The sequence below is a fragment of the Bufo bufo genome, chromosome 3 (assembly GCF_905171765.1).
Source record: "Bufo bufo chromosome 3, aBufBuf1.1, whole genome shotgun sequence".
Taxonomy (NCBI): domain Eukaryota; kingdom Metazoa; phylum Chordata; class Amphibia; order Anura; family Bufonidae; genus Bufo; species Bufo bufo.
Genome location: NC_053391.1, coordinates 613,928,020 through 613,950,901, shown reverse-complemented (window position 1 = coordinate 613,950,901; position 22,882 = coordinate 613,928,020). Strand labels below are relative to the sequence as shown.

The 22,882-nt window shown below is 44.7% G+C and overlaps 1 protein-coding gene across 1 annotated transcript in view; it reads left to right on the top strand.

The window, feature by feature from the left end:
• Positions 1 to 19,117, top strand: part of LOC120993971 (guanylate cyclase soluble subunit beta-2-like) — a 64,661-nt gene extending 45,544 nt beyond the window's left edge. The window contains exons 14-16 of the mRNA XM_040422431.1: positions 12,009 to 12,174; positions 13,234 to 13,386; positions 18,989 to 19,117. Coding sequence (XP_040278365.1) covers positions 12,009 to 12,174; positions 13,234 to 13,386; positions 18,989 to 19,117 — 448 coding nt within the window. The remainder of the gene's footprint in view (positions 1 to 12,008; positions 12,175 to 13,233; positions 13,387 to 18,988) is intronic.
• The last annotated feature ends 3,765 nt before the right edge of the window (positions 19,118 to 22,882 follow it).

Here is a 22,882-nt window from a genome sequence, read left to right as displayed (position 1 = left end):
TCCTGATGAGTCTTACAAATGCCATCAGTTGGCATACGTTTTGCCAGATCCGGAAGGCAGTTCCGGCGACGGAACTGCTTGGCGGATCACTCTGTCGCAAGTGTGAAAGTAGCCTAATTTCAATAAATATGTGCTTCCTGTGCCAAAAATTTCCAATTATTGGATAAATGATCTAAAATGGTAGATTAAATTTCAGATTGTTGGTCAATAATTAGTCTCATATGAAAAATGTATGGCAGATAAATTAGGCTACTTTCACACTAGCGTTTTTGCTGGATCTGGCAGGGTTCAGCAAAAATGCTTCCGTTACTGATAATACAACCATCTGCATCCGTTATGAACAGATCCGGTTGTATTATCTGTAACAAATTCCAATAAAAAGAAAGACGGTCCAGCTTCACTGAAAAATACTTAAGGCTTTATTTAATCCCGTGCAGATAAAAACCAACATACAGCAATGCAGAAAATCGACCGGTTTCGGATCACTATAGATGTGGATCCTTAGTCATGATGTGCCATTATCTGTAACATAGCCAAGACGGATCCGTCATGAACTTCATTGAAAGTCAATGGGGGATGGATCAGTTTTCTATTGTGACATCCGTCCCTATTGACTTGCATTGTGGGTCATGACGGATCCGTTTTGCTCCGCATCCTAGGACGGAAAGAATGCTGCGGTTTTCTGTCCGTTATGAGAACGGAACGGAATGCATTTTGGAGCATTCCCTTCTGTTCAGTTATATTTTGTCCCCATTGACAATGAATGGGGACAAAACAGAAAGTTTTTTTTCCGGTATTGAGACCCTATGAGGAATCTCAATACCGGAAAATATTAACACTAGTGTGAAAGAAGCCTTAGTCAAAATTATTATTTTGTGTTGACATTAATTTCACATTTACAACTAGCTTTCCTGCAGCAAAGACTTTATGGTTCAATAAGATTTTATTATTATTATTATCAAATACAATCATAAGAGAACATCCCAAATTGCAGTATACATACCGCATACAAAGATACATTGCGACATGCAATCATGAACAGCAGTACAGCATAAAGGACAAGGTATAAGCATGTATCTGTATCTGTATAACAAACAGTCAGCTGACAAAAAGTCAGAGGAAACAAAGGCCCTAAAGGGCTTAATAAGGCCTCAAACAAATGATGTATAGGCCAATAATTCTAGACAAACTTGACATAAAAGGGGGGAAGACAGGGTGACACACAAGAGGAGGGGAGGGGGGGGGGGGGGGGGAAATCATAGGTCATATCTAGAGAATAGCTAGGTACTATTAAGGAGGAGAATCAGGGAGAACCCCAGATGCCAACCAAACCGAAAACAACATAGATGATCTAAACCTGGACCATGGCTCCCAACTCCTAAGAAACGCCGGAATCTTGTTGTGATCAGAGGCATACATCTCTTCCCTGTGTAACAGCTCATCCAGTGCAGAGGCCCAAGTGATCCTTTTCAAACTCTCGGTTGACTTCCAATTGCGTGGGATAATTTGCCTCATGGCCAGCATAAAGAGCCGCAATGAACCTTTCTTAACATGTGAGATTCGCCCCGGGAAAATAGAAAGCAGAGCGATGGAAGGGGAAAATGCAATGGAGGCCCGGAATAGAAAATTATAAAGCTTGAAGACATCTTTCCATAATGGGTTAAGCCTCGGACAATCCCACCATATATGGGTCATAGTCCCCCTAGCACCATGGCATCGCCAACATAGTTCAGAAACCGAGGGGTAGAACCGATGCAGTTTCTCCGGTGTCCGATACCATCTGGTAAGTATTTTATAGTTAGGTTCTTGTAAATTACACGATATAGAGATCTTATGCGTGAAAAGCAAAGAGCGTTTCCATTGATCCCCAGTAAAAGTATCACCTAATTCCGTCTCCCAATCAAGCATAAACTTGAGTTTGGGGTAGGAATCTCCAGATTGGCTGCCCTCAGTGACCTCGGTGTTCAGCATGATGTAAAGCAAGGAAATAGCATGGCCAGGGGCAGCCTGAGCAACACATAGCTTTTCAAAATCTGTTAGAGATGTATGGGACCGCAAACCAGGCATCAGAGATCCAACAAATCCCCTGAGTTGAAAATAGAGGAACCATCTTCCAGGAGATGATGGGAATATGTGCGATAGGTCCTCAAGAGGGCGTATCCCAGTAGAAGAACAGACGTCTCTCAGTCTGACAGTAGATGTGTGGGTAGTTCGGTAGGCGGGCACCTGTCTCAGACCCATAGGTAAATCTGGATGGTCAGTGAGCATTGAGAGGGGACCTGGGATCTTAGCCAAATTCAGTTTAGGTGCAAACTTTATCCATGAGGCTGCTAAAGTAGGGAGGAGCATATCAGATTGGGCATGCGGGAGGTTGCATAGGGAGTTAGGGGACAGCCAAAATATACCTGTTGCAAGGTGGGGATTCGTAACATGCTCTATTTCTACCCATATCTTAGTATTCTTATTATGAAAAAGATCTAAGACGCAGTTCAAGACTGCAGCCCTGTAATAAGTCAAAAAGTTAGGTAAACCTGTCCCTCCCTTTAATTTAGGGCGAGTCAAAAGACTATGGCCAAGCCGCGCTCTGGATTGATTCCACACGAATTGGGAAGCCAAGCGCCGGAGGCGAGTAAAGTAGATCAGGGGGATTTTACATGGAATTGTTTGAAATAGATAAAGCAGGCGCGGTAATATGTCCATTTTAAGGGTATTAATTTTACCAAACCAAGAGATTCGTAGGGACAACCATTTTTGAAGGCTCTCTGTAATGGATTTGAGGAGAGGAGTATAATTCAGTTTAAATAGATGTGAGGGATTGGCAGGTATGTGAACTCCCAAATATTTGATAGAGTCTTCCGTCCATTTAAAGGAGAAGGATTCTCCAAGGGATTGCACTTCCCTATGGGGAAGGTTAATATTCAGAATTTCGGACTTGTGTACATTAACTTTGAAGTTACTGACGCGTCCAAATATATCAAATTCCTTGAGAACGGACGGAAGGCCTATTCTGGGGGAAGTAAGGTATAAAAGCAAGTCGTCTGCAAACAACGATAGCTTATGTTCGGTTTGTCCGATACGAAAGCCTTTGATTGCTGTGTTTGCCCTAAGGGCATTGGCCAGGGACTCCATAGTCAGTATATATAAAAACGGGGACAATGGACAACCTTGGCGTGTACCATTTCTAATCTGAAACGGTGAGGATAGAGTGCCATTTACCCGCACACATGCCGATGGTGTAGAATAAAGAGCCATGATACGCTGAAGCATCTTGACTCCTAGGCCTAGGTGGATTAGGGTTTCAGATAGAAACCTCCAGTCCACCCGGTCAAATGCCTTCTCGGCATCAATCGATAGAAGACATAAAGGTGATTTATATTGTCTAGCTCTGGCTATGAGCCCCAGGGACTTCAGAGTATTATCACGGGCCTCTCGGCCGGGGACAAATCCCACCTGTTCCTTATGGACACTACCAGGGATGTGTGGGCGCAGTCGTGTGGCTAAAATCTTAGCATACATTTTCAGGTCGACATTGAGAATCGAAATGGGCCTGTAGTTTCCACAAACCTTAGGATCTCTACCCGGTTTAGGGATGACTACTACATGTGCCTGTAGGGCCTGAAATGGAAAGGGGCATACGGCAGAAATAGAATTAAAGGTCACAGTTAGAACCGGAGCTAAGTCCTCTGTCAGGACTTTGTAAAAACGGGGGGTGAACCCGTCAGGACCCGGGCATTTCCCTATTTTCAGGTCCTGGATCGCTGCTTTAATTTCTGATAAGGAAAAATCGCTCTCCAGGTCTGAAGATGTCACCGTATCAAAGGGCTTGGGACCGTGGGATATAATGTACTGACGTATGTCCTCCGACGGAAGTGCCGAAGATATATCTCGGGAGGCCTGTAAGTCATAAAGGGCGGAGTAATAATTTTTAAATTCCGTGGAGATCGCTGAAGGGGCATGGACCAAGCCATTTGTGTTTGTATTAATAGCCTGCACGTGTGTCGTTAGGGGTTTGGGATGGAGGGCTCGTGCTAACCATCGGCCGCTTTTATCCCCATATTCATAAAAACCATGTCTAACTCTATCTCTGGCGCATAAGGATTTCTGATCTAATATCTTTAAGATCTGCTGACGAAGGGAAGAAATGTCCGCCCTCAGGGAATCCGCAGGAGACAGCTTATTCCGCTCCTCACTCTGAGAAAGCTCAGAGAAAAGATTGGACAGTTTCAAGGTACGCTCTTTTTTCAACCTCGTCCCGTGTGAGATAAAGAGGCCTCGTAACACACATTTGAGGGCTTCCCATTTTATCGGTTGAGCAGTAGTGTCGGATTCGTGGTTTACAGAAAAATCCGCTACGGCTTTCCTGACGTCAGCCATACACACCCCATCGTTCAGCAGATTGTCGTTTAGCCGCCATGAGGATGCTCTATTTCCTAGCGTGGAACCCTTCAGAAGACCATATACAGGGGCATGGTCGGACCACACAATAGTGTCTATGGAGCATTTGGGATCAAGGTCAAGGAGTTTCTGTGATATGAAAAGATGGTCCAGCCTGCCGTAGCTATTATGGCTATGGGAAAAATGGGTGTAATCTCTGATGCCTGGGTGCAGGACCCGCCACATATCCACCAGACCAAGGACACCTAAGTCCTTTTGGAACTGATGAACCGACACCGAGGAGACTGAGGACTTACCAGTGGATGAGTCAAGGGTCGGGTCCATCACTAAGTTAAAGTCGCCACCTACGATGATCGGGGAACCATCCGCGAATTTAGCCACTTTCCTCAAGACCTTGGTCCCGAATGCGGATTGACCCTGGTTGGGGAAATACACGTTAGCAATTGAAATAACAGATTGGTCAACCGAGATCTTTAAAAAGAGATATCTGCCCCTAGGATCCACCTCATAGGATAATACTGAGTGGCGGAGGTGTCTATGCAAAGCAATAGACACCCCGGACGCTTTTCTCTCAGGATTGGGAGCATGAAACCAGGTTGGGTAATATTTAGATTCACATTTCGGGATAGCATTAACTTTAAAGTGCGTTTCTTGCAACATAGCAATCAATACCCTTTTCCTATGTAATCTATACAGGACCTGACTCCTTTTTTGTGGCACATTGAATCCCCTAACATTGTAGGTACAAAAAGAAAGCGGTGCCATCTCTCTGTAGCTCTAGAGAAACCTGTATGGGATGAGGGATAGGGAGGCACACTAGGAGGGGGATGTGACAAATGAGACTAGGGACTAATACACTGAATATAGGACTAGACAAGACACAAACTCAAGGGTGGGGGGGGAGGGAGCAGGAAAGTGGACTAGAAAAACAAAAAGAAAGAACTTAGGTCGTGACTACGGTCACAGGCAGTACTATGTACCGCAGACCCCTAGGTGGGAGAAGGAGAAGCCCAGAACCAAGTGGACTCCACCTTAGACTCCAGCAACACAAGAAAGTGAACTTATAACAGTGCAGGACATATCAAATACACAATGAGACCCGTAAAATTGACATGAAAAGAAACACTAGGTGAGTAGCAAAATCGCGACAATGGTACAGCTTCTGTACTAAGTGAAATAACAAAGATTAATCAGCAATCGCTGGAGGACCTCTGGGTGGTCTCTTTGGTTTAGCTGCCACCCTCTGCCATTGCTCGCGACGTGGGACCCCCGGGATCTCTCAAGGCCTAGGCCACTCTGGCAAGTCCAGATGCGGTAGATCGAAGGTCTCCAGGAACTTGGGAAGGTCCGATATAGACTTGAATGACCCCGTCTTCCGATCCTTGTTGGCGATTAGTTGAAAAGGATATCCCCATCTATACGGTATGGAACGCTTCTGTAGCTCAGAAAGAAGGGGTTTTAGGGCCTTTCTCAGGAGCAAAGTGCGTCTGGCCAAATCTGGCAAGATAAGGATCTCTTTATCCTCAGACCGGACGTGATCCATATTCCTGTAGGCCCTCAGGATTGCCTCCTTATCCTTGTAAAAATGCACCCTGCATATAACGTCTCTGGGACGCGTTAGGTCACTTGGCTTGGGGCCCAACGCCCTGTGGATCCTGTCCAATTCAATATGTTGATCTGGCTTTTTTTGTAGGATTGATCCGAAGAAGGACAGGGCCCAGGCTTCCAGGTCTTGAGGGAGTATTTTCTCAGAGAGGCCCCGGATCCGGAGATTATTCCTCCGGTTACGATTTTCAATGTCCTCAAGATGGGAGAGAATATCTTGAATCTGGTCAGTATGATCTTGCAAGACCAGCCTATGCGATTCTATGGTCTCCTGAAATTGCTCTTGGGCAAACTCTATTTCCTCCACCCGGTTGCCGACATGTTGAATGTCTTGCTGTATTGCCGCCATGTCTTGTTTGTGAGACGCCTCAAGTCTCATGAAAAGCCCGTCCATCTCATGTTTAGTGGGAAGGGACTTGAGATGAGTTTTCCAGTCCCATTCATCCCCATCATTTTGCAGACCCCGTGGGGTCACTGACCTGGGTGAAGATTCTGGCGAGCTGCGGACCTGTGGTGAGGAGCTCAGGGATGCGTCCACCATCTTGAAGAGGGCAGGAGAGGACGAGAGAGCCGAGGGCGGACTCACCGCCGCTGCGTATGAAGTAGGTGAGTGACTACTCGGCGGGATCCCGTTACCAGATATAGTGTCCTGTTCGGGGTTGTTCAGCGCACTGCTGGAAGAAGCGGCCGCCTGTCTTGTTGCCTGCGCCATCTTAGGCCCCTCGTTTTCCCCGCCGTGCGCACTCGACTGGCTAGGAGTGCTGAAAAAGCGGGTGATTGCTCTCGCGGATCTGAGGGCAGGAGCAGGAGTCGATGGGGCCCCTCTCCTACGGCCTCCCATGGGGTCCCAAGAGTTAATAAAGTCCTGCTGGAAGAGTAGTTGCTGGAGTCTTATGGGAGCTCACATCAGCCACATCTCACTCAGCCATCGGATAGCTCCGCCTCCCCCGACGACTGTGTCTTTAAGGAGATGTAGCAGTGCTGCTAATGTACTATTTTTGCAAAGTCTGCTGTGATCGGCAGCAGCTTGAAACCTATTGGTTTACTAGCAGGCTGGAGGCTTTCTCCAAGGGTCACTCACCCCCTGTGGGTCTGGAGGACGGCAGGCACAGAGAGTCTCTGCTCCCCTGTAGGATGATGCTGAAGGAGAACGCCGCCTCCAAGATGGCGCCCCTGCTGAGCTGATGTTCCTCGTCTGAGCCGGTGAGTGAGGGGAGGCAGGGGGAGATCGCTGACCTGATGGAGCTTGGTCTCTGTTCAATCCCCTCCGAGCACCGCTGGGGTCCGAGGCTGGATCCAAGGGCCTCTAGGACGGGTCGCTTGCGCTCTGGCCGCGCTGCAGCCGAAAATCGAGGCCGGGGATCCGTCTGCTCGGTTAGGCCGCAACTGTATCTCAGGCCGCCCGGGTAGTGGAAGCTTCCTACTTGGCTCAAACACTGTCGGGTGGAGAGTGGAGCACAAAGATGTAAAAACTGGGGCGCTGTGGCAATGTTAAGGTGACGGATGAGGTAGGATTAGATCCCATCCCCATTAAGGTCCTATTTACACAGAGGGTGGGCCTTCAGAATCCTGCAGCAAAGACTTTAAAGGGGTTCCCCATAATGAATATTTTTTTTTTCGCCCAGAAAACTCAAACACTGCATTTTTCTCCAATATACTGCCTTTTTCATGTCAGGGCTTTTCTTCCACTATTTTTTCCGGCTTCACTGCATACTAGCAGGATGTTTAAATTCAACTTCCTGTTAGGATCTCTAAGCAATCCCAGTGTGTTTTCCTTTGGGATGTTTCACAGGGCTAGCTCCTCCTAGCTAACATGGAGAAGGAAGGTATAGGAACATGACTACTGAAGAGAGAACAGCATGGCAGAAAAACCCCCTGAGAAACATTACAGCATGCTGGGTTTGATTAGAAAACACAGAAGGAAACTAATGAAAACAGGAAGTTCTGCATGTAAACATCTTGCCAGGATGCAATGAGAAAAGGGGGAGGAAAGCCCTGACATGAAAAACAGATATACGAGACAAAAAAAAAGCAGTGATTGGTGTACGCTGGGTAGATTAAAGGGATTCTCCACTTTTCTAATGACATTTATTTTAAGTCCTTGCTTAAAGGGAATGTGTAATCAGAAAATGACCTATTGTTTAAATCATGTTTTTATGTTAAACATATTCTTTTAGAATTTTTGCAAAGTTTTTTTTTTTTTTTCCATGTCACTATCTATATTTTTAAAATGTATTTATAATGTTCATAATCCTGCAATGTTCACACTGGATGCTAGGTCTAATAATAGGTCATGATTTCCTGCTCTGTACAGTTAAGGCTACTTTCACACTAACGTTTTGGCTTTCCGTTTGTGAAATCCGTCATGGGCTCTCTCTCACAAGCGGTCCAAAACGGATCAGTTTTGCCCTAATGCATTCTGAATGCCTCAGTTCAGTCACCATTCCACTCTGGAGGCGGACACCAAAACGCTGCCTGCAGCGTTTTTCTGTCCGCCATGTGGTGCGGAGCAAGACGGATCCATCCTGACACACAATGTAAGTCAATGGGGACTGATCCGTTTTCTCTGACACAATAGAGTGGAGTTCATGACGGATCCGTCTTGGCTATATAAGACATAACACAACCAGATCCGTTCATGACGGATGCATGCGGTTGTATTATTGTAACGGAAGTGTTTTTGCAGATCTATGACGGATCCGCAAAAAAACGCTAATGTGAAAGTAGCCTAACTTTTCAGTAGCCATTATCATTACTACCACAGGCAGGATTACAATGACATGTAACACCTTTATATAGATAAGACTGGATCACCATTCACAATAGGTGACAGGTTTTCAACTCCCTCCTGAACTCTGCACAGGTCACAAAGCATGCCTAGAGAACTCACCCATATATGTCAATGGGGTACCCACCTGTCCATTGAGTCTACGACCCATGTAGATGCTCTCAAAAGACAGGAAGTCTTAAAAAAAAAAGTTTAATGTTGCACAACCCCTTTAACTGACCTCATGAAATGGGCGGACCTGCAGTGGTGATCACGCTTACCTGGTCCTCACCACTAGGTTCTGGCTCCATCGCTCCACAGCAGCCTCCTCAGGTCCCGGGTCTCTTGGAATCAACATTCTGTTCATTGAGGTCTCGTGACCTCTGCAGCGGTGACCTGTCACCCATGCAGCACATAATCTAGTGACATATTGCATGGGTGACAGATTCTGAGAGACTCGGGTCTTGTGGAGGGGTCTGTGGAGCGATGGAGCCGGAACCCAGCGTCAGGGACCAGGTAATTATGATCAACACTGCGGGTCTGGCCTTTCTGTGAGGTGTGTTAAAAAAAAAAAGTTTAAAGTTGCTCAATCCTTTAACATATTGGCCAGTGAGAAAATTGCATCCCTTCATCTATGCAGAACATGCTAACTTTCACTTTTAATTGCACTGTAATCTTTGTTGTTACCATTGTACACACAATACACATTATTAAAGGGGTTATCCAATATCAAGAACCCCCACCCCCCCACATGTTCTGGGGCCCTCACTGGTAATATACTTACCCCGCTCTCCTCCTGGTACCCGCTGCTGCTCCTCCCTGCCTGCCATTGGCTGCAAAATCCCTCTTCCCCCTCCGAAACCGGATGTTTTCATCCGTGTGCAGGGAGTAGAAGCAGCGGCGATGCAGGGACCAGGAGCGGCGCCAGGAACAGGGTAAGTATATTACCGGTGAGGGGCCCGGCTCATATGGGGGGGGGTTCTTGAAATTGGATAACTCCTTTAAGATCTAATAGCTCATTTGTCGATCCACCTAAAATAAATAGACTCTCCTGGCTCCAGAGTTAGCTTGTAATGTATTCTGCTGTGACCAATTATTGCGTCAGTCCCTGGGCCCACTTAAAGATCCTCTAGTGGAGAAGCCCGATCCAGTCTTCCAACAATCCAAAGGGATCTCTAGCCTATAAGTGCATACCATGGTGCTATCTTCATTAAAATGGGAAACTATCATGCTCTCAGCCCTTTTATGTTACAGTAGGTAGCAGGAATGCCAGCCAAACACATAAGCTTTCAAGCTGATCATCAAGACTAGCTATTGCAAGCCACTTCTGGTTGTGGCTTATGTCCTGGCACTTCAGAGGGTTGGCCATGTGTTAAAACCATCTAATTACTGTACATTACTACAGTCCTGATCAAAAGTTAAAGACCACTAGAAAAATGGCAAAAAATCATATTTTACATTGTTGGATCTTAACAAGGTTCCAAGTAGAGCTTCAACATGCAACAAGAAGAAATGAGAGTGAGACAAAACATTTTTTGAGCATTCAATTAATTGAAAACGATTAAACTGAAACAGGCTGTTTTTCAGCTGATCCAAATTTTAGGACCACATGCCTTTAAAAGGCCAAATCTGTGCAAAGATGTGGATTCATTGTCATTTTCTGTCAGGTAGTCACACGTTGTGATGGCAAAGGCAAAAAACTCTCCCTTTTTGAACGTAGTCGGGTTGTTGAACTGCATAAGCAGGGTCTCTCACAGCGCGCCATCGCTGCTGAGGTGGGACGCAGTAAGACAGTCATTTGGAATTTCTTAAATGATCCTGAGGGTTATGGAACAAAAAAGTAAAGTGGAAGACCCCAAAAAATTTCATCAGCACTGAGCCGGAGGATCCAATTGGCTGTCCGTCAAGATACTGGACGATCCTCGACCCAAATTAAGGTCCTTACTGGTGCTGACTGCAGCCCCATAACCATCAGACGGCATCTGAGACTGAAGGGCTTCAAAAACAAAAAACATCTTCAAAGACCTCGTCTCCTTGAACGCCACAGAAATGCTCGTTTGGACTCTGCAAGAGAGCACCAAACATGGGACATTCAAAGGTGGAAGAAAGTTTTATTCTCTGATGAGAAAAAATGTAACCTTGATGGTCCTGAAGGTTTCCAACGTTACTGGCATGACAAGCAGATCCCACCTGAGATGTTTTCTACGCGCGCCACAGTGGAGGGGGCGCCATAATGGTCTGGGGTGCTTTTACCTTCAGTGGAACAATGGAGCTTCAGGAAGTGCAGGGGCGTCAAATGGCCGCTGGCTATGTCCAGATGTTGCAGAGAGCATTCCTCATGACTGAGGGCCCTTGTGTGGTAACGACTGGGTTTTCCAACAGGACAACGCTACAGTACACAGTGCCCGCAGGACAAGGGACTTCTTCCAGGAGAATAACATCACTATTTTGGCCCATCCTGCGTGTTCCCCTGATCTAAATCCAATTGAGAACCTTTGGGGATGGATGGCAAGGGAAGTTTACAAAAATGGATAACAGTTCCAGACAGTAGATGGCCTTCGTGCGGCCGTCTTCACCACTTGGAGAAATGTTCCCACTCACCTCATGGAAACGCTTGCATCAAGCATGCCGAAACAAATTTTTGAAGTGATAAACAATAACGGCGGAGCTACTCATTACTGAGTTCATGTTTGGAAGTTGGATTTCTGTTTTGGGGGGGGTTTAGTTTTTTTTTGGAGGTGTGGTCCTAAACTTTTGATCAGCTGAAAAACAGCCTGTTTCAGTTTATTCGTTGTTTTCATTAAATTGAATGCTCAAAAAATGTTTTGTCTCACTCCTATTTCTTCTTGTTGCATGTTGAAGCTCTACTTGGAACCTTGTTAAGATCCAGCCATGCTAAATATGATTTTTTTGCAATTTTTCAAGTGGTCTTAAACTTTTGATCAGGACTGTATATGCTCAGTTCATTTCAGTTGATCAGAATCATGTTCATCAATGTTTACATGCATGCCATCGTGTATCCCACGAGTTTCGCAGCTGATAGGCAGGAGTACCAGGACTCGGACCCACGATCTGATATTGATGACCTATCCTGAGCATAGGTCCTCAATATCATGAAATCGGACAACCTGTTTAAATAACTGACTTAACATTCACATTTTCAAGGGTTGTTCTGCGATTACTGTGGATTAATAGGGTTTATACAATTCTTACTGCTTGACATGAGTTCATGTTTTTTCAGTGCACTGAAACATCAAGACTTTGAAATAGAGGAAAGAGGAGCCATTGAGGTAAAAGGTAAAGGTAAAATGATGACATATTTCTTGTTAAGGAATTTGCAGTTATCAGAAGAAGAAATTATGGGAAGGCAAAAGAATCAAGACCTGGAGCAAAATCCTAACTGCACTGTAGGTAGGTGGAAATTTTTGGCACAACATCTTTTGTTATATTATATAACAGATGGCCTCTCAATTTCTATATGGAAATACACAGCTCTCCTCATTGTGTAGCAGAGCAGTTACTGCAGTGATGCTCCCACTGAAGTGAATGGTAGCAGTGCTGCAGTAATCAGCTCCATCCACTACACAATGGATGGAGCGGTATAGTTTCTGAAGAACAGCTGATTGGCAGATTGCATGATGTCGGACCCCTGTCAATCTGATATTGATAACCTATGCTGTGGAAAGGCCATCAACATTATAATCTTAACAAACCCCTTGAATACATTACTGTTCATTGATGTTCTTCTCCTTGTGGTCTGGCATACAGTTGCAATCAAAATTATTCAGCCCCCATTGCAAACTAGGTTTATTACCTAAGGTGCACCATTTATTATCACGTTAACAGTTTTTCCCCAGTTCTGCTCAGGCTTTGAGAAAAGTACTTAACAGTTTAGCCCGAACAGAGCTTTGGCAGCAGGGTAGGTGGGGGCCTGCTTTAACCTCTTCTACATCAGGAGATATAGCTGTTAAAAATCAGGTCAGAAATGATAGCAGCTGGAATTTCAGCTGCTTTCACTCCCAACTCAATTTCTAACTAACTATCTCCCAAAGTAGTGGAGATAATGCTTAGATTCTGGTCTTGTTTTAAAGCTTAGATTGTTAGCTTTCAAACATATCCCTAGCTGCTAGCCAGCCGAAGATATGAAGTGTTAAAACAGTCCTCCCCCTTCACCGTCCTGTGATCTCAGCCAGACTGGAGGAGGCCATGCCATACACCTCTACGTCCCTATTACTGTGAGGATACCAGAACATCACCACTGCAGTTTGTAAACAAGCATCATGAAAAGGTCTGAACTGGTGGTGAAGAGAACAGCTCTGGAGAAAAGGGCAAATATAATTTATTTTGATTTTAGGCAATTGGGCGGCATGTCTAAGATTCCAGTAAAGGAATAGAATAGGGTATGTGAGGAAAAATATGAGCTACCAGAATTATTTAGTTTTTTACCCCCAATTGTCTTTGTGCAGAATTTACAAATGATGTATAATGACAACGTACATTACTACGCCATTCAGTACACTACTTTCTTCCAGACTCATCTAAAACAGGGAATTCTGAGAAAGGTGCGGAAAATGAACCAAAAGAGGAAAGGGAAACAGAAGAGAAGAGTGGTGATCTGTGTAAGACGACCCCCCTGTCCAGGACATGCTACCTGGTGTAGACAGCCCAACAAACTTTACAAGACCAAAAGTTACGTGGACATCGCATCAAAAAGCAAACAGACAGCCAGGCAATCTCAATAGCAATTGTTGACCAACATAAGATGCCTCCTTTCCAACAATATAAATCAATACTGGAGTTCTAAAACCCAAATTAAGCTTATTTTCAATAGATAAAATACATCCCAATATTGAAGAATAATTGAAGGCTCACACTGAATATAAATGTGCAGCAGTCACAGCAGTAAATAATGCAGCTGAAAGCTTATCACTGATATGCCTTTAAAGGGGTTGTCCAAGTTATGTAAAAAAAAATATATAGCACTGTAAATCTGATGGTCAGCGATATATAACTAAGCTAAGCTAATTTTAGGCAAAAAAATATCTATTTCCTCATTTCTCTGGTTCTCTTCTGGCCCTTTGTTTACTTGCAAAAACAACAATCTGTGCCCCTCCCCCTGCTCTGCTAAGGGAGTGAATACAAGTACTGTCTTGAGTGACATGTCTGCCTGCTGGGAGACTCAGCAGCATGTTGTAGGTGTAGAACTATAAGTCCCAGCTGTACAATGACACTGCTGATACACACAGAATCTTCTCCCTACCGGCAATACTCTGCAGAACTTCTCTTTGTCTCCTCACTGCCTGCAGCTACACAGTAAACACTTCAGCCCTGAGTCTGTGCAGCTGAAGGGGTTAAGAATCCTGGGAGAGATCAATAAGCAGCAGCGACAATGCAGGGGGGCGTGGCCAGCACAGTGACCTCTTGTGTACAGATCTCTCAGGCTTGAGCAGGGAGAGAAGCTGACATCACAGGTCATGTGACCCTCAGTGAAATCTGAGAAACCAGCCACTGGAGATAAAGTGAGTTAATTAGAAAGCTGTTACATTTGCCTAGTTAGAAACATAGAAAGAATAAAAAAATAACTCGGACAACCCCTTAATGACTGAAAGATTTTGCATCTTCGTGACCAGGCAGATTTTTGGAAATCTGACGTGTCACTTTATGTGGTAATAACTTTGGAACGCTTTTACTTATCCAAGCCATTCTGAGATTGTACTTCATGTTGGAGGTAAATTTGAGTCGATATAAACCACCTTTATTTATAACATCCTAAATTTGCCGAAAATTTAAAAAAAAACACGTAATTAGTCTTAGGCTACTTTCACCCTGGTGTTTCTGGGTCCGCCTGTGAGATCCGTTTCAAGGCTCTCACAAGCGGCCCAAAACGGATCAGTTTAGCCCCAATGCATTCTGAATGGATAATGATCCATTCAGAATGCATCAGTTTGGCTCCGTTCTGCCTCCATTGCGCTCTGGAGGCGGACACCAAAACGCTGCTTGCAGCGTTTTGGTGTCCGCCTGGCGATGCGGAGCCAAACGGATCCGTCCTGACTTACAATGTAGGTCAATCGGGACGGATCCGTTTACATTGACACAATATGGTGCAATTGTAAACGGATCCGTCCCCCATTGACTTTCAATGTAAGTCAGGACGAATCCGTTTGACTAAGGCCTCATGCACACGACCGTTGTTGTGTTCCGTTCCGCAAAATGGGGTTCCATTGTTCTGTTTCCGTTTTTGTTTCCGTTTGTCTTCCTTTATTTTTGGAGGATCACCAGACATGAAGGAAAGTAAAAAAAAAGTCTAAGTCAAGTTTGCCATGCAAATAATAGGAAAAAAACGGACGCGGACGACAATTTTGTGTGCCTCCGCATTTTTTCACCGTCCCATTAACTTGAATGGGTCGGCGAACCGTTTTCGGTGAAAAAAATAGGACAGGTTATATTTTTTTGACGGACTGGAACCACGGATCACGGATGACAAACGGTGCATTAGCCGAGTTTTCAACTGACCCATTGAAAGTCAATGGGTCTGCAGAAAATCACGAAAAACGGAACAACGGACACGGAATAAAACAACGGTCGTGTGCATGAGGCCTTACACTTAGACTTTTTTTTGACAGAGTAATGCAGACGGATCCGCACCTAAACGCAGGTGTGAAAGTAGCCTTACCGGTAATTCCGTTTCCTTGAATCCACCATGACGGCCTCAATGAGATTGACCCTTGACCTCTGTAGGGGCAGGAACACATAGAGAGAGTTTAAATCCCCCCCCCCACCCCTCCAGTTCACTTACCAAGGTAGGTGAACAGAAAAAATTTGGATATTACTTCATACCCCAAATAAGCAGGGTTCTTCCCCTACCCTCTTAAAAAAATAATTTTTTTTTTGTATTTATTTATATATACAGTACAGACCAAAAGTTTGGACACACCTTCTCATTCAAAGAGTTTTCTTTATTTTCATGACTATGAAGGCATCAAAACTATGAATTAACACATGTGGAATTATATACATAACAAACAAGTGTGAAACAACTGAAAATATGTCATATTCTAGGTTATTCAAAGTAGCCACCTTTTGCTTTGATTACTGCTTTGCACACTCTTGCCATTCTCTTGATGAGCTTCAAGAGGTAGTCACCTGAAATGGTCTTCCAACAGTCTTGAAGGAGTTCCCAGAGATGCTTAGCACTTGTTGACCCTTTTGCCTTCACTCTGCGGTCCAGCTCACCCCAAACCATCTCGATGGGTTCAGGTCCGGTGACTGTGGAGGCCAGGTCATCTGGTGCAGCACCCCATCACTCTCCTTCATGGTCAAATAGCCCTTACTTTCAAAGTTTTCCCAATTTTTCGGCTGACTGACTGACCTTCATTTCTTAAAGTAATGATGGCCACTCGTTTTTCTTTACTTAGAATTTGTTTTATGGCAAGAAAAAAGCAGCTAACAGTCTATTCAGTAGGACTATCAGCTGTGTATCCACCTGACTTCTCCTCAATGCAACTGATGGTCCCAACCCCATTTATAAGGCAAGAAATCCCACTTATTAAACCTGACAGGGCACACCTATGAAGTGAAAACCATTTCAGGGGACTACCTCTTGAAGCTCATCAAGAGAATGCCAAGAGTGTGCAAAGCAGTAATCAAAGCAAAAGGTGGCTACTTTGAAGAACCTAGAATATGACATATTTTCAATTGTTTCACACTTGTTTGTTATGTATATAATTCCACATGTGTTAATTCATAGTTTTGATGCCTTCAGTGTGAATCTACAATTTTCATAGTCATGAAAATAAAGAAAACTCTTTGAATGAGAAGGTGTGTCCAAACTTTTGGTCTGTACTGTATATATATATATATATATATATATATTTTTTTTTTTTTCAAAGAAGAGGCAGCACTCCAAGATAAGATGAAAAATGACCCGCTTTATTCCCCTGTGCAACGTTTCAACTGCTCATTGCAGTCTTTCTCAAGCATAACAATTGGTGTCTCAGCATCTACATTTATACCCATGATGCTTAGTGGGTCAATTATCAGACTGATTGGTAATAACATAATTAACAATATACAAATAGTGAGTTTACATTAAAAAGTTTTTCATAATCATATGTGCATTCGTTTCATATAACATCACAGTCTTTTCATACATAGTGACATCTCATAGGCAGTTTTCAAAAATCACAAATAGACCAACACTGCCCAGTATATAAAGTGCATCGTGCTTTGTGTATACTTATAGTGAACACCTGTACGTGCTAATTGCGCGGTCAATAGCCGCATGGTTAAAAACTTACATCGTGGAGTATCAGGATGGCAAGCGTCTCGGCGTCCCTGGGGTCCCACAGCGCATGCCCGGTATCCAGGATACCGGCGTACACAAAGAGAAGATGCAACCGGAAGTGACGTCTATCCCGATGTGCACACCAGCAACCCGGCGCCTCCCCCAAGGTATGACGAAATGGAGGGCGGCGCCTCCCCGTTCGGCCTCCCGATCATGTGACACTGTCACATGGATCGTTGCCTGACAACCAGGAAGCGCTTACCCTCAACACCACGTCATCCCCAGGTTCAGTCAGAGCACGGCAATGTGACCTTTGTTGGGAACAGACCAGCACAACAGGAGAATGATCGGATCAAGAACCCATTTACATGGTTATTACAGATGATTAGAATATAAAATTATAGATATATAAGGATATCAAATCGTGCATCTCGGAGGGTTGTGGTCCTTAAAGGGGACATAACATATATATTATGGAGAAAAGGTGGTATGGTCTATAGGGACGCACCTATCAGGTGATCATCCCCATACACCCAGAGGATCATGGGGTATAGAGTGTAGTCCACACCCCGCATCCCCACATTCCTCTCCTACCCCCTATACATCTCCTATGGCCATGATTTCCTCCATTCACGATTTATCCATTTTTCTTTCAATGTGAAGCCAAGATTGTGAGTGTGGATCCCATTCTCCTGTTCTGGACCTATACCGCCAAGGTTACCGCCGCCATCCTCCTCCACCATGAAAATAACTTGAGGAATAGATTAATCCCTTTTGGATCCCAATGATCCTAAAAGGAGAAAAAATAGATATAATGGATGAAATAAAATTAGAATTAGACACCAAAAGGTGGTCACATAACTAATTTGGCAAAGACAGAACCCCACAAAGGCATCAGAGAGCCCAGCATTCTATATAATGTTCCACTTGAAATCCACATTCAGACCCTTAGGTTTGAGTGACTGTAGGCGATGTATCCACCGCAGTTCCCGCTGTTTAAGGGTCACTGTACGGTCACCACCTCGTCTACCCCATTGAACCTGATCTATAATCATACATTTGAGGTCTTTCTCAGTATGGCCAAGCTCCACAAAATGTTTAGGGACCGGTAGGTCCAATCTTTTACGTCTTATCGAAAACCGGTGGTTATTTAAACGCGTTTTCATGTCACATGTGGTCTCCCCCACATAGAGGAGACCACATGGACATTTCAACACGTAAATAACGAACGTGCTATCACACGTCAAATAATGACGGATGTCATATTGTGCTCCGGTTTCCGGATGTGTAAACACATTCCCTCTAATCATGTAAGTGCAGTTTACACATGTAAGGCACGGGAAACATCCCGTCCTCCTTGCACCAAGAAATGTTTGTACCTTCTTTTTGATAGGAACATCGGCCCTCACCAGCCTATCTCTCAGGTTGGTGGGCCGTCTATACGACAGGAGAGGAGGTCTAGTGAGTACTTCAATCTTGGGGAAATTACTCTGTAAAATAGGCCAGTGTTTTTTCAATATACCGGCTATATCCCTACTTTGTTCAGAGTAAGTTGTTACAAAAGGGATCTGTTTGGATTTAGGTTTCTTTTCCTCCTCCCCCTGTGGATACTGAATTCTCTTCAGGTGTCTTGCTAGATTTTTTTGCGGGTACCCCCTCTGCCTGAACTTATTGACCATTTGTTCATATCTGACAGGTAGGTTTTTTGGATCCTGTACAATTCTCTTTACACGCAGTAATTGACTGCGCGGTAGAGAATCAATACAGGGTCTAGGATGGCAGCTCTCGTATCGCAATAATGTATTGCAGTCAGTAGATTTGGTGAAGATGTCCGTAGACAATCTATCACCAATGATGGACACCATCGTGTCAAGGAACTGGACCTGTTTATTGGAGTGTGTTAATGTGAAAACAATCTCACTGTCCATATCATTCAGATAGCAGTGAAACCGCTCCAAGGACTCAATGTCCCCTCGCCAAATGAGGAAGATGTCGTCTATGTACCGCCACCACCCCAGTACTCGACCGAAGTGGTGGGATACATAGACAAGATCCTCCTCAAGTGACGCCATAAACACATTTGCATACGTGGGGGCCACATTGGACCCCATTGCGGTCCCACGTAATTGCAGAAAAAACTGCTCCCCAAACATAAAATAATTATGTCTCAGGACCAGATTAAGAAGTTGAATAATAAAGTCACAACACACTCCAGAATATTCACTATGTTCCAAACATCTCCTGACCGCATTAACTCCCCATTCATGATCTATGGAGGTATAAAGACTGGTGACATCAAAAGATGCCACCAAACATCCATAGGGTAATCTTACTGAGGAGATTTTCTCCAAAAAATCCTCAGTGTCCCTAATATAGGACTTTGTGTTGATCGCATAAGTGCGGAGTATGCGGTCCAGGAAGATTGAAACATGTGAACAGATCGAGTCAATACCCGACACGATGGGTCTCCCAGGGGGATTTGTCAGGGACTTATGTATTTTTGGCAATACGTAAATCATTGGCGTACGTGGATTTTCAATCAGTAAGAAATTATATACACCCTCGTCAATGATCCCATGATCACGTGCCAAATCCAAAACATTTTTGATTTTTTTAATATACTCAAATTTTGGATCACCTGACAATTCCTTATGCGGTATAGGTCCAGAACAGGAGAATGGGATCCACACTCACAATCTTGGCTTCACATTGAAAGAAAAATGGATAAATCGTGAATGGAGGAAATCATGGCCATAGGAGATGTATAGGGGGTAGGAGAGGAATGTGGGGATGCGGGGTGTGGACAACACTCTATACCCCATGATCCTCTGGGTGTATGGGGATGATCACCTGATAGGTGCGTCCCTATAGACCATACCACCTTTTCTCCATAATATATATGTTATGTCCCCTTTAAGGACCACAACCCTCCGAGATGCACGATTTGATATCCTTATATATCTATAATTTTATATTCTAATCATCTGTAATAACCATGTAAATGGGTTCTTGATCCGATCATTCTCCTGTTGTGCTGGTCTGTTCCCAACAAAGGTCACATTGCCGTGCTCTGACTGAACCTGGGGATGACGTGGTGTTTGTTCTGTCCCCACATGAAGGCGATTGAAGGTGTATCTGATAATGGCTTTGTGACTGTCCTACCTTCGTATCCAAGCAGTGGAGCAGACCGGACCGACAGATGCTCAGGTTAGATGGATCCAGACGTAGACTTGAGAATGCAATCAAACGTGGGTTTATTTGATCCAGAGCAGTGACATACGGTGATACAATACAGTAGATGCTGTCATGTGGATGTCTTTACGAGGCTAACTGCTGAGGCAACTGCTGAGGCAACTGCTGGTCAAAAACTGATGCCTTCACAAGCCAAGGTGTGTGTCTCCAGTCACAAAGGAATGCAGCACTGAAAAAGGCTACAGGAAGTGACCAGGCCCAAGGCTGCTAGAACCACGCCCAGAGATAAAACTTTATTTAACAAGAACGAAGGCGTGCAGCATACGAATTCCGGCCAGCAGATGGCAGCAGAGAAAAATGGACTTAAACAACATAGGTAAAACAAGAAATAATACAGTGCAGAAATTCAATATGAAAGGAACAGCACACTCCCCGTCTGAAATTCACTTAGGGGATTTCACTATGACGAATGTCCATAAAATATAAACAACCTGTAAAAGAAAAACATGTTCGAATGCAAACATTAGATTAGTCCCGTTTTCCAACTTGGAATGGAGAAGATCTGCGAAGCTAGATACAGTCCTGTTCACCCAGCAGGGACGTTCTCGATGGGTAATATTAAAATGAGTTCGTTGATTGGTCTTGAGAACGTTTTGAGCTCGCCTTTCCTGAAGATCTTCAACTCCACCTTTCTGACCTTGCCATCCTTGCTAGGGAAAACCTTTGAAATTAGTCCGATAGGCCAGTCAATCCTTTCGGTCTGTTGCTCTTTCATCAATACAAGGTCTCCTTCCTTCAAGTTTGGTTTGTTATGTTGCCATTTTCTTCTTCCTTGAAGAATACTGAGGTACTCCTTTCGCCACCTGTTCCAGAAGTAATCTGCTAGGTATTGTACACGTTTCCAGTGTTTTTGATAGATGTTGGCATGAGTAAATTCTCCACTAGGTATTAGCGTACTCTCAGTTTTTTGGGTAAGTAGAATAGCCGGAGTCAGTATGGCTGGTGTTTCAGGATCCATAGACACTGGCACAAGGGGTCTTGAATTGATAATGGCCGAAACTTCGGCAAGAAGGGTGACTAGAGTCTCATGTGTGAGTCTTGACGAGTTTACATCCATCAGCATAGAATTTAAGATGTTGCGTGAGATGCCGATCATTCTCTCCCAGGAGCCTCCCATGTGGGAACTATGAGGAGGATTGAAAATCCAGGTGCAACCTTTTTCCGCCAACTGATCTTGAATGGACTTGGTGTCGATGTTAAGTTCTCTACAAGCTCCGATGAAGTTGCTTCCCTGGTCAGACCTCAATTGTTTAACTGGTCCTCTGATTGCGAAGAACCGTCTTAAGGCATTGATAAGGCTGGATGTGTCCATAGATTCTATCACCTCTATGTGAACTGCTCGCACGCTCATGCAAGTAAATAGTACAGCCCAACGCTTACTGTTTGCGTGACCGCCGCGGGTCCTGCGTGCGGACACCATCCATGGCCCAAAGACATCTAGGCCAACATAGGTGAAAGGCGGCTCTGTACATAGTCTATCCGCAGGCAAGTCGGCCATTTGTTGGTGTAGTTGTTTTCCTCTTGCTTTACGACAGTGCACACATTCATGCAATACTTGGGCCACACGTTTTTTCATACCTATAATCCAAAGGCCTGCAGACCGTAATTTGCCCTCAGTAATTTGTCTGCCTTGGTGTTCGGCCCTTTCGTGGTAGTGTCGGATTAGCAAGACGGTGATATGATGTTTGTTGGGAATGATGAGAGGATTTTGTTCTGCAATTCCCAGGTGGGCTTGATTCAAACGACCGCCAACTCTTAGCAAGCCAAAACTGCCGATAACTGGGTTTAAGTTGGCAAGAGGACTTTTTAACCACTTCCCGCAACTGTAACGCCGAAAGGCGTCATTGCGGCGGCTCCCCCAGGCTACGCTAACGCCAATAGGCGTCATCTCGCGTGAGCCGAGATTTCCTGTGAACGCGCGCACACAGGCGCGCGCGCTCACAGGAACGGAAGGTAAGAGAGTTGATCTCCAGCCTGCCAGCGGTGATCGTTCGCTGGCAGGCTGGAGATGTGTTTTTTTTAACCCCTAACAGGTATATTAGACGCTGTTTTGATAACAGCGTCTAATATACCTGCTACCTGGTCCTCTGGTGGTCCCCTTTGTTTGGATCGACCACCAGAGGACACAGGTAGCTCAGTAAAGTAGCACCAAGCACCACTACACTACACTACACCCCCCCCCGTCACTTATTAACCCCTTATTAGCCCCTGATCACCCCATATAGACTCCCTGATCACCCCCCTGTCATTGATCACCCCCCTGTCATTGATCACCCCCCTGTAAAGCTCCATTCAGACGTCCGCATGATTTTTACGGATCCACTGATAGATGGATCGGATCCGCAAAACGCATCCGGACGTCTGAATGAAGCCTTACAGGGGCGTGATCAATGACTGTGGTTATCACCCCATAGAGACTCCCTGATCACCCCCCTGTCATTGATTACCCCCCTGTCATTGATCACCCCCCTGTAAAGCTCCATTCAGACGTCCGCATGATTTTTACGGATCCACTGATAGATGGATCGGATCCGCAAAACGCATCCGGACGTCTGAATGAAGCCTTACAGGGGCATGAT